The sequence below is a fragment of the Saccoglossus kowalevskii genome, chromosome 14, assembly GCF_978046115.1.
Source record: "Saccoglossus kowalevskii chromosome 14, keSacKowa6.1, whole genome shotgun sequence".
Taxonomy (NCBI): domain Eukaryota; kingdom Metazoa; phylum Hemichordata; class Enteropneusta; family Harrimaniidae; genus Saccoglossus; species Saccoglossus kowalevskii.
Window position 1 is genome coordinate 24017022 of NC_140654.1, and position 12495 is coordinate 24029516.

Below are 12495 nucleotides of genomic sequence, written 5' to 3' on the forward strand. Positions count from 1 at the left end.
TTTGGTTGTTGTATTGTAGATACTGTACTCGGTCTTCTTGACGCTCGATCTAAGTAGATTTTGAACCCCAGTCTACCTGGAGTTTAGCCAGATGCAACATTCATTGAACTACCAGTGATTAGTCAAAAAAAAAAAGAAAGAGTATGAAAGTTTGACATGACACACACGAAGAACGACCAGCCAACCAACTACAGTTGTCTATTAAGTGGGACCAAATTACTAATGTTTTACTTCTTAGGGGGACTTATTATTACAAAGCTGTATGTTAGCCACTCACCTGTTGTTGATGTGACGAGGCTTATATTCGTAGAAATAGAACTCTGCGAGGCGAGGATGATTGGGTCATAGCGTGTGGTTTACAGACAATTGCGTCTACCCATGAGCTGCCCGCTTTAATTAATGTACAAAAACAATCAACGGACATGGTTATTAAAAAAAGCGGAAAGCGTGTTCTGAAAAATCATAATCTTTATTTATTTATCAACATTAAATAACAAACAACAATATCAAAAATCAATATTGCACAATTTTTAAAGAGACGTAATAACCTGGAATTCAGCGGGCGTTTTTTCGTCTTGTGTTAGCTTGTCCGTTTTTGTGTCTCCTCCTGAACCGTCAGTGTTCTCTGTGTTAGCAGGGTCGGGATTCCTACACAGCGATATCCACACCAGTATGAAAAAGAAAACTGACAGAGTATTCAAGAATAGTGAAAAACTATTCATTTTGAGTCTATAATTTGGAAGGTCGTACAGCAGGCATGCCCCTTTCTCGTGACACACAGTAGTTCCCCATAAAATGCAGGCCGAATCTATAAGCAAACCCACAAATATTGGGGCCGACATCGATCCTGAATATGAACAGAAATTAATTCGTTAATGTCTACACAAATAACGCACCACAGTCGCCGCGCAGCCTACCACAGTCGCCTAGCAGCGCCACACAATCGCCTAGCAGCGCACCACAGTCGCCTCACATCGCACCAGTCGCCAAGTAGCGCACCACAGTCGAATAGCAGCGCCACACAATTGCCTAGCAGAGACCCACAGTCGCCTCACAGCGCACCACAATCGCCTAGCAGCGCACCACAGTCGCCTCAAAGCGCACCACAGTCGCCTTAAAGCGCACCAAAGTCGCCTCAAAGCGCACCACAGTCGCCTCACATCGCACCACAGTCGCCTAGCAGCGCACCACAGTCGCCTAGCAGCACACCACAGTCGCCTAGCAGAGCACCACAGCCGCCTCAAAGCGCATCACAGTCGCCTAGCAGCGCACCACAGTCGCCTCGCAGCGCACCACAGTCGCCTCGCAGCGCACCACAGTCGCCTAGCAGCGCAGCAAATTCGCCTCACAGTGCACCACAGTCGCCTCACAGCGCTAAACAGTCGCCTAGCAGCGCGTCACAGTCGCCTCACAGCGCATCACAGTCGCCTAACAGCGCACCACAGTCGCCTCACAACGCACCAAAGTCACCTCACAGCACACCACAGTCGCCTAGCAGCAGCACGCCACGGTCGTCCTGCAACGCGACGTTTATTTATTTATTTAACAACGTAATGCTTACCTAATACTTGTGTTGTCACAGATCGTAATCCCAGTGCGAACGGTTTATCTGCCGGTGACACACATCTAGGAAATGAGAAATCATCAAAATATGAAGAGAAAAATTAGCGATTGGAATGATGTTTATTAAAGGTAACAGGAAATCAAACATTCTAGTTATAGTGCAATGTTTTATATATTATACGAATAACGTGCAGCATCATTCAATCGTTATAGTTTAACTAGGATAGGTTTTGTCTCTACCGTCAAATCGATCACAAAGCCATTCAGTGACCTACGTTATTCGGACATTACATGTACATGATAAAATTCTTGACATATCACATGATATTGAACATTATATTTTGGTAAAAAAAATAGTGCGATTTATTTGGCTACAAACATAACAGTATTCGTTTTCTGTTATGAATATTTACCGGCACCCATTTAATAGTATGCATAGGTAAATCCAGAACGCATGCGTATTATACATTCTCAGTTGGCCTTATATTTGTTGTAATATAAAGCCCGTTCCTCTCGTTCGGTTTTAACCACTGTCACATCGTATTTGCATATTGAAGTACTAGTATAGAACGTAATCAGAGACGAATAAATTCTCTTTGAGTCGCGCAGTAATTTTGAAAACATTTATTTTCATTCTTGTTTATGAACTTCGAATATTTGCTATAACACGCATTTTCCCCGTCGTCTGAATCTCGCGATTTCGCAAGAGTGTAAGCAGTTTTGATCAAATTGAAAAGCTTTGACTTGCGAAAACAGGAGGTTTTTCTTTAGCCAAACATCACACATGTAAATATGAATATACTTCCACTTTGGAGAAAAATAGGTTTCGTACTAAGTGACACTATTTTCACCATAATGGTTGCCAGGCGGTGAAAATGCCCGGATGTTTAACTGCACTCCCATCTATATTAATTGTAAACTTGAACTGCAAATATAAATTTTACGATTCCAACTCACCTTAAGATGATCATCATCTCGGTTACCATGATGCCAGACATCATGAGACTCATACTCGCGTTAAGGATGATAAAGGCTATCAACATATTTTGACAAGGCTCGCCACACATCCCACTGGTCGCTACGCCCTCTACGATGAAGGTAGCATTGTCCCAGTTGTGATCTTCAAGTGCGCACTGACACTCAGTGAATGTCTAAAGTTCAAGATGGTTTCAAAAACAGTTTAGTCTTACAATTTAATCTGCGAACACGCGAAGAAGTGATTATTCTTGAATAATAAAAATATTTAATAAATACCTTGTTTCCAGAAGCCTGTGTGCACCCAGCATAACAAGGAGAATAATAAGTTATATTGTCCGATGCACACACTGGGTCATAGTTAGCTGAGCATGCGCATTGAGAGTTGCATGATGTTTTCAGTTGATTGATTGAAGTGTCGTCTGGCGCGAAGAATGGGCTGTGGAATATCAAGCAATGTCAGTTTCAATGTAAACAATTGCTGGTCAAATCAACAGTTATCATTTTAAATGATTGTATTTATTTATTTATTTATTTATTTATTTATTTATTTATTTATTTATTTATTTATTTATTTATTTATTTATTTATTTATATAGGGTTTCTGAAGCTTTTGGGACTCGATTGTAAGATGTTACTAAGTTGAACGACTATTTCATGATTGGTCAGCAGAAGAGCGACGATTCTACAACGACTTTATTTTGACACCAATGCAAATGAAAAGGTGGATAACTCTATAAGGTAAAAAAGAAAAAGTAATTATGAATCAGGGAAAACAAAATGGTGGCTCGCGATTATCCCCGTCTGGTGGACTTAAACAGTTTGTTTATGCACATGCGTTGACGAAGTTTGTTTCTTAGTACAATACATTTCGTAGAAATTCAAAGTGAGAACTCAGCATCATTATAAGTATTCAAGCAAGAGAAATATGCAAAATGTGTGTTCTGCATTCTGCAGTATAAATTGATTTTTAATTTGGTTTTCCCCGTATCGTGCTGAATAGAAAATTAAGAATTGTTGTTTCTAAATCTACATGAAGAATTGAAATCCCTGATTATTAACATTATGCCTGAGAGTCAGAAGCGATGATTTATGTGAGTTTATCGTACATTTAGATAGTTTGTTGTTCTATTCATATTCAAATGAACAGTGTATTGTTCCGTACTTTACGATTCAAAGATTCTAAAATAATGTTATGAACTGAGTTTCTACATTTGCATCACAAAGGCGCTTGGTTGTGGGAGGGCACAATTGATGATTATGAAGCATTCGTACCTATGATGATGAGAAGTAGTAACGCCAGCAAACTGTTCGGGGTCGCAACCAAGTTTCAGCAGCAACACTGGTACAATTGAGGTCCCTATGGCTAGTGCTACCACTAATTTCGCCATTTGAATTATAGTTGGATTCCAGCGGCGTAGAACTGAGCCAAACACAAGAAATCCAAAACAAGCAGGGGCAATAAGGCACCCGGCTGTAAAAAAAAAATAATTTAAAAAAAATAAAGTTAAATAAATTAGCATGTTATTGTTATGTTTCATATGTGATGTACGTTATGCTTAATTCCGCACTGATTCACAGTAATCATCACTATTATGTTCTAGATGTAATTAAAGTTATTGTTGATATTACCGTGGGTATATATTGCACATGAAATGATATGATAGTTATGTGATAATACAGTGATGTTATCTATGTGATATAAGTTATGTTGTATGTTACCAATGTAATATATATTATTATGCATCTATCATCGTACGCCATAAGATACATATTGTCTTAATTTTGTGGTATTGCACTGGGTATCTGCATTCTACCATATTAGGAAATCTGATTTCTAAATATGGAATAATTACGTGATATCTCCTAGATGCCAGACGTTCATAGAGAGAATATGCTAAAACGAGCTGTTGGATAAACTGGGTCATATTGTACATAAGGATGTGAATTACAACATACAGTTAACATAAATATATCGGATCGTTTTTTCATATCTTTTGTGGGTATAACAATAATATAAGGTACTATTTCGAATGTTTACAAAAGTATATTACTGTGTACACCACTATACTAGTAGTATAAAAAGCATGAGCTGTAATCTGGAAATAGTGCGGTTCAGTGTGGCCTCTAAGTAATGCTTCGTACATTGATATAACGATCTTGAAAAAAAACATCTTACTATAGTGACATCTTACTATGGTGACATCTTACTATAGTGACATCTTACTATGGTGACATCTTACTATAGTGACATCTTACTATGGTGACATCTTATTATGGTGACATCTTACTATGGTGACATCTTACTATAGTGACATCTTACTATAGTGACATCTTACTATGGTGACATCTTACTATGGTGACATCTTACTATAGTGACATCTTACTATGGTGACATTTTACTATGGTGACATCTTACTATGGTGACATCTTACTATAGTGACATCTTACTATGGTGACATTTTACTATAGTTACATTTTACTATAGTGATATCTTACTATTGTGACATCTTACTATAGTGACATTTTACTATGGTGATATCTTACTATAGTGACATCTTACTATGGTGACATCTTACTTTGGTGACATCTTACTATAGTGACATTTTACTATGGTGATATCTTACTATAGTGACATCTTACTATGGTGACATCTTACTATAGTGCCATCTTACTATAGTGATATATTACTATAGTGACATCTTACTATAGTGACATCTTACTATGGTGACATCTTAATATAGTGACATCTTACTATAGTGACATCTTACTATAGTGATATCTTACTATGGTGACATCTTACTATGGTGACATCTTACTATAGTGACATCTTACTATAGTGACATCTTACTATAGTGCCATCTTACTATAGTGATATCTTGCTATGGTGACATCTTACTATAGTGACATCTTACTATGGTGACATCTTACTATAGTGACATCTTACTATGGTGACATCTTACTATAGTGATATCTTACTATGGTGACATCTTACTATAGTGACATCTTACTATAGTGCCATCTTACTATAGTGATATCTTACTATGGTGACATCTTACTATAGTGACATCTTACTATGGTGACATCTTACTATGGTGACATCTTACTATAGTGCCATCTTACTATAGTGATATCTTATTATGGTGACATCTTACTATGGTGACATCTTACTATAGTGCCATCTTACTATAGTGATATCTTACTATGGTGACATCTTACTATGGTGACATCTTAATATGGTGACATCTTACTATGGTGACATCTTACTATAGTGACATCTTATTATGGTGACATTTACTATAGTGATATCTTACTATGGTGACATCTTACTATGGTGACATCTGACTATGGTGACATCTTACTATGGTGACATCTTACTATAGTGACATCTTACTATGGTGACATCTTACTATGGTGACATCTGACTATGGTGACATCTTACTATGGTGACATCTTACTATAGTGACATCTTACTATGGTGACATCTTACTATAGTGACATCTTACTATGGTGCCATCTTACTATAGTGACATCTTACTATAGTGATATCTTACTATGATGACATCTTACTATAGTGATATCTTACTATAGTGATATCTTACTATAGTGATATCTTACTATAGTGACATCTTACTATGGTGACATCTTACTATGGTGACATCTTACTATAGTGACATATTATTATGGGTTATGTAATTTGAATTTCACATATTATAAATACAATAGGGTTAAAAACTATGGAAATCAGATGCCACAACATTATTGAGTCACCGACAGTCACGTATCTCCGCCAACAATCAACAAGTTGACTGAACATGAGTTTTGAAATATTCCATTTTCAGACTCAGAAACCCTTCACAATTAGTTCTATTAAATGACACACTGGCGCGGTTATGGCAACCAAACATAATAACATAATATGAAATCTACTAACCCATCAGAATACCGGACAGAGCAGTTGTCACTCGGAATTGCTCTTCTATATACTTTCCATAGAACATTGCCACACCGCCGTAGAAGGCGTAAATTGAAGTCCTGGCTAGGATAATACATACTAACGTCATATTGCAAATCAGTCGCACTAACGTTCGGGAATAGTCTGCAAAGAAATTTGATGATTTGATACATATAGATTATGGAATGACAAGCGATCTTATGCACGATTTTGAGGTGACGAGCCCGGGGCAGTTGATATATAGCTGGGTAGGGAGGTGCTCCTGAGTGCTCAAAAGTGTGACCATTTTAATACCTGGATAGTGGCAAAATCTATACCCATATTAATACGAAAGTACCATTTAAGTCATCACTGTTTATTCCGTATTTGCTCTATTAGAAGAGCACCCCCTATAGAAGCACATGTAAGCCAATGGTTGCATTGTATATTGATTTATTAAAATATGTATTTTGACCAAAGAAACACCTTTGTCACTTACATAGGAGCATATTATTAACACAGCGTTCAGCGTTATTTAGGTTATTTAGGTTGTTAAATGAGAAACAACAGTTCGCTTTCTTTTTGAACTCTATTTGATCTCTCTTTGATAAGGGTTCGCTATCAGAAACAGGGGGTTGAACAAGTATACCAAATCGGAAAAATATTAGCGATATTTATACCTATCTTGCCCAGAAATAAGACCGATACTTATACCTAAAATCTAAAAAACGAGACCCATTTCAGGGGCACGTCCCCATTAGGCAAGCTCTAAGTATTGCCCCCCCCCCCGGGGTGTGACGAGGAACGAGTTGAGTGACGTCAAAATCTTGTGTAGAGCGCTTGTAATAACCGGCTTCTAGCAATCAAAGTCGCGTGTATCCCTGCTTATTTTACTGTCGATCCCGCCACTTACACTGTTATTTTTAGTATCAGTGTTGATATCGATAGCGAAATTGACATATAATCAAAGTGAAGTTCCAAGCCATATGTTGATTATAAAATGGGCATAAAGCGATCTGATTGGCGGTTACAGTCTATTCATGTTACATATACGCGAGACAAAGTGTGAGATTGAATGTACAACTTTCAAGGCCCAAAGTCATTTTTTTTACCGTGACGTCTCGAAAAAATAAACCTGCATGACAGACCTCATTATTATATTAGCATCAGGTGCTTGGTTGGTCTGTTTTGAAATGCCACAGACGTCGCGCCGCGTCGTCGTCAAATCGGCGACCATTGCGCGTTGCGTGCTGACTGGGCGTGCTGCGTGGCGGATGGAGCGCTTACTTACCTTTTAATTTTTTACCATGACTTGCTTTTTCTGCCTTTGGTGGGTCTTTATTGATTCCACAATTTGTGTTTGATGGTCGTTTGGGTACAAGCAGTAACATGCAGGATATGACAGTCATCATCAAAGCAATCACGATGTAACCGAGCCACCATGCTCCAACCCATCGTGGGTCACTGGGGTCAATGGCAACGTTCTCTACTCGATAAAAGTCGACGTATAAATTTGTAAAGTACGAAGCCATCGGCATGCCAATTACTGGACCGATGCAGAAGGTTGCAAAGAATACACCTGGAATTTAAATAACATGTTTATGAGTTTGAGTTCTAGTTTTAACATGGCGGTGTGCATCATTGGGCTTTGTTTTTTCATGAATTCGTATATTATAGATTCTATGTCATTTTTTGCAGGTCTGATACAATGGAACAAAACGTTCAAAGCGCGAGAACTGAGTCCCAAGCGACGATAACAACACACGCTAAAAATGCAAAGGCTCATAGATAGACGCTTGTTTGTAAACAACGACACGCTATGGCTGACGCATGCGCAGGTGACGACTCCCCTGCTTTAAGAGATGTAAGAAAAAGTTGAATGATATTATCCCCATCTGCGTTCTTCAGACTGTCAGAATGTTTCAAACTTAAATAGTTCCCAAAACGACATTTAGGAGTAATTTAAATAAATGAGCAGTTTAGTACCAGCATTAATTAAATTCGAACATATCGCAAACGATGAAAGTGACTAGTTTGCAAAAAACATTTATTTATTACTGTACATTTTACCGATGCGTATAATTAAAATGACCGTGTAAAATGGTTCAGCTCGAGCCGGATCGAGCCAAGTACCGCTCAAATAAATCCTTAGGGTTGAACCTTGATAGGACAAGGCCCCGGCATGGACGGACCGTGTAAAATACTAGTACCACGTCAAAGGGAACTCAAAACGAAACGTAACGTTCTGCCATAAGCGTATAAAATCAAAACGGGTAATCTCCTATTAAATTGGCGGGGAACAATAGTTCGGTCCCGATAAAATGCTGCCGTGTAAACTTAGTAAATGATTGGAAATTTCATAAACATACTCGTGGAAGATAACCATCTCATGATACCTTTACTCATGAATATGCATATTTCCCGAATGCAGGTCAGATGTATTTTGCCAGAGTGTGTTTGTGATGTTGCGGGAAAATGCTATGTTGGCTAGATCTGTACCTAAACTAAGAATATATTTAAATAGTATTCATGTATAGTCAATCAAATAGTGCCTTTTGGAAACGATTTCAATATACCAATGGGGCTAGATAAAATACCAAAAAATCCAAATTTTATCAGTATTTGCACATATTAATATTAATTATATATAATTATAGTATATTAATTATATTATATAATTTTGTTTTCATTATAATGTCGCTTTTTATCATAATAATAATTTTTTCTATCATTATTACAACACTATATTGTCGTTATTTGGTAGTTCTTAAATTATTTCGCATTGTAATGTCATTATTTGACCATGTTTATATCCGATGTTTTATGACATGAACTTTATTGTGTGTATGTCTAAGCATGGAGCTAATTAATGACCGTATATAGCTCTAATCATTATAACATCATGTCTAAACTGTTATATCCTCATTACGTCCTTATTCCATTTTGTATATCGATATTTAATCATTTGAACTTTAAAATATTATTTTGGTCGTTTTTATATTGATTCAACAATATTCTATCATATTGAACCACGTATACATAATTATATATACTCATTTCCAATGTATATATCTTAATTATTTAGTCACTATCTCATCCTTTTAACCTTATTGTATTATTTGTGTTATTACTACGTCATTATGTTTACGTTTGTATATTATTTACAAGTTATTGTTATCTGGCCATTTTTACATTATCTACATATGTTACGTCTTTATTTGAGCATTACACCCCGTTTCAAAATGTTACACGTCATTATTTCACCATTTTACACTATTTTACCTTTATAATGACACTGTTTGATATTTCTTACGTTTTTCCAACGTTATCTGGTAATTTCTGGATGTCTGTCTCGCAGACTTGCCAGGCATGACTAAAAGTCTTTGCGCGGTACCGGTGCCCACGAGGAATATTAATAAACATGGATCTCAAGCTAATATTAGCCAATTGTATCTGTGTACGTTCAAAATTATTTCAATATCGTCATAAATTATAGCTTGAAGTTTAGTGGCAACCAGTACAATTATACTAGAAGTCAGCTGGATGTAACTTTCTCCGCACATTTGCGGAGGTCCTTTGAAGTTTCAATACAGCATTGTCTATTTATGTGTTATATGATCAATTTCTACGTGTTTCTGACTCGTGTTATGACTTATAAGTATTTGGTAAACATACCCATGTACAAAGGTGACCTTTTTTTGCTAACATTGTCGTCAATATGGGCAATCCCTAATGTGAAGATTGGGGTATTTCCCACTCCAATGATAGCATTGCTGATCAATAATAATATGACTGCCTCCGATCCAATAGGAACGACCGAACCATGCGAACTGACGTCTTTACATCTGGCGTCGTCGTATAAATTGTGTGAGTAGTTAAAATTTGCGCTACTACACAATTCGCTGGAACCAGCTTCGTCTTTTTGGAAGCGTAGTTGTTCGTAGTCGTAAGGAGGGGAGACAAACTGCGTTGCCGATTTCACAAGAAATCCAAAGGCACACACGAACAGCCCGGCCGCCACCCACCTCGGTCTGTGGCTATTGGGACGGCCCCCGAAATATGTCACGACGACAACAGACACGATGTCTACAATATCCCGCAACATGTTGTACAATCCCATGAACCCGCTGGATAGTCCATAGCGTTTCTGAAGGCCAGTGATGCTCACGATCGTCACGCTCATGCCGAATGAAAACGTCAGAACCGTCAACAAGTGGAGCACGTAATAGGTATTAATTGTTGAAAAACGTTGAAGACATACAGGATGAAATCCGAAAATGCCACAACTTGTGGCGCTTTTATCACGGGACTCTGTTCCATCATTCTCCTTTAGTATCTTCGGATGAAGCGTGACATCTGTCAAGATTTTCTCCATCAGTGGTTCGCTGACACTCGCATTTGTCGTCGGTTCCTTCATAGTGTTTGCTGGGGTTCGCCGTGGTTTATCTATGTATATAAAAAATAGGTCCCATTATTGGTACACGAGTTACGTAATCATGATGATAACGTGGTAATTTACAAGTTAGGTAATGATAACATGGTATTATACGAATTACGTTATGATGATATATCTTCTCGCTCTGTTACGCGCATGTCTGTTAACGTACAGTCAACTTAGCTGTCCGGTGTTATTACCGAACCTTCGAAATGCCCTCCAAAATGCTCATCAACCAACTTTTTACCAATGAACACAGAATTGTATACACGTATACATGGCAATATGTTCATGGATATATATAACAACAGAACAACTCATTTAAAACAGCAAGTAACACCAGAAACAAGCAAAATGTGAAATTCTGTATCTCTTCGCCTAGTCTTTAGCATAGAGTATAGATCAAACATAAACAACATTTGAATAGTGTAAGAAAATTAATATTCAGTCTTTAATTACACCAAAATTATAACATTTTGCATTGAAATACTTAATCGGAATTTTGAATGTTTATATGTACTTTGTATTATGTGTGTTATAATTGTAGAAGTTTATGTTAAATGGTCGATGGAAGGCGAATTTAAAGTAGCTTGGCCACTCGCCATTTTGGAGTTTGTGCACAGTTAACTAGAGAATACCCATGATGCTCTGTTTCATTTTATATTATGCAATTTTCTCTATTATGTATTAAATCTATAATGCAAACATATTTTAATGTAGAATATACGTGAGTACATCCCACGCTACTGTGTGTGTGTAAAAAACGTGTTGGTAGCTTCAGTAAGTTATTTGGGGTGAAGCATGGAGCTCCATGTGTAAGTTAATAAACTTTATTGACATTGTACCCAATTTAGGGTATTAAATTGATTACAATAAAGTAAATATGTTTTAGAAAAAACATAAACAATTAAAAATGAATGATCAGATAAAGGAAAGTAAAATACAGTAATTACTAAAATAGCTAAATAATAGAAAAAAATTAAAATCACTACTAGTATCAGAAATAAAGCACTGATAAATGAATTTACCAAGTTTGATCAATGTGTTTTCATTTTTGTATTCTAGAATTTTTATTAAACAAATTTGATCAATGTTTGTGTTGCCGGATTTTTGGAAAAATTCATTTCTGATGTTATTGTAGCATGGGCAGTAAAGAAGGAAATGTTCTTCATCCTCAATTAGTTGAGTGTTGCAAACTGGGCATTTCCTTTCTACTACGTTTATATTTTGATGACTTCCAGTCTCAATCTTAAGAGTGTGTGCACTAATTCTTAGTTTTGTCATGGCTGATCTGTAGTATGGATTGTTCACAACTGCCAGATAATTTTCGAAGGAGGTGTCTTTTTTGAGTTGCCTATATGTGCGATGTGTGTAGGTAGCTGACTGCGCAGTGAATAATTTGTTTGTTTCAAAGTACAGTTTGGTATATTTATTCAGAAAAAAAAAAGAGTTTTTTAATTTATACAAGTTTATTTTTGCGTTGTGTCCCTCGCAGTTGTGGGGGAATATGTTCTGCCATAGACCCTCTAAGAGTTTTTAATAGTCCATCCATAAAGTACTCTGACCTTGTAACGGTATTTATAATGTC

The 12495-nt window shown here is 36.9% G+C and overlaps 2 protein-coding genes across 2 annotated transcripts; both read right to left on the reverse strand.

The window, feature by feature from the left end:
• Positions 1-450: 450 nt before the first annotated feature.
• On the reverse strand, positions 451-9843 carry LOC146734610 (solute carrier organic anion transporter family member 1A1-like). The gene is made up of 8 exons (XM_085507558.1): positions 9786-9843; positions 7764-8051; positions 6473-6637; positions 3814-4012; positions 2818-2977; positions 2521-2714; positions 1562-1626; positions 451-847 (listed from the first exon to the last, which is right to left on the reverse strand). The coding sequence occupies exons 1-8, from the start codon at positions 9841-9843 to the stop codon at positions 531-533; spliced, it is 1446 nt and encodes a 481-aa protein (XP_085363684.1). The 3' UTR covers positions 451-530.
• A 281-nt stretch (positions 9844-10124) lies between these two features.
• On the reverse strand, positions 10125-10889 carry LOC146734611 (solute carrier organic anion transporter family member 4C1-like). The gene has a single exon (XM_085507559.1). It carries the CDS (start codon positions 10887-10889, stop codon positions 10125-10127), a length of 765 nt encoding a protein of 254 aa, XP_085363685.1.
• Positions 10890-12495: the final 1606 nt, after the last annotated feature.

Coding starts and splice junctions, on each gene's coding strand:
- LOC146734610 (XM_085507558.1), bottom strand. CDS start 9,843: ATGCCTGGCAAGTCTGCGAGACAGACATCCAGAAATTACCAGATAACG. Junction 4,013..6,472: donor TCTGTCCGGTATTCTGATGG/GTTAGTAGATTT, acceptor TTTTTTTTACAG/CCGGGTGCCTTATTGCCCCT. Junction 848..1,561: donor TGTGACAACACAAGTATTAG/GTAAGCATTACG, acceptor GTTCATATTCAG/GATCGATGTCGGCCCCAATA.
- LOC146734611 (XM_085507559.1), bottom strand. CDS start 10,889: ATGAAGGAACCGACGACAAATGCGAGTGTCAGCGAACCACTGATGGAG.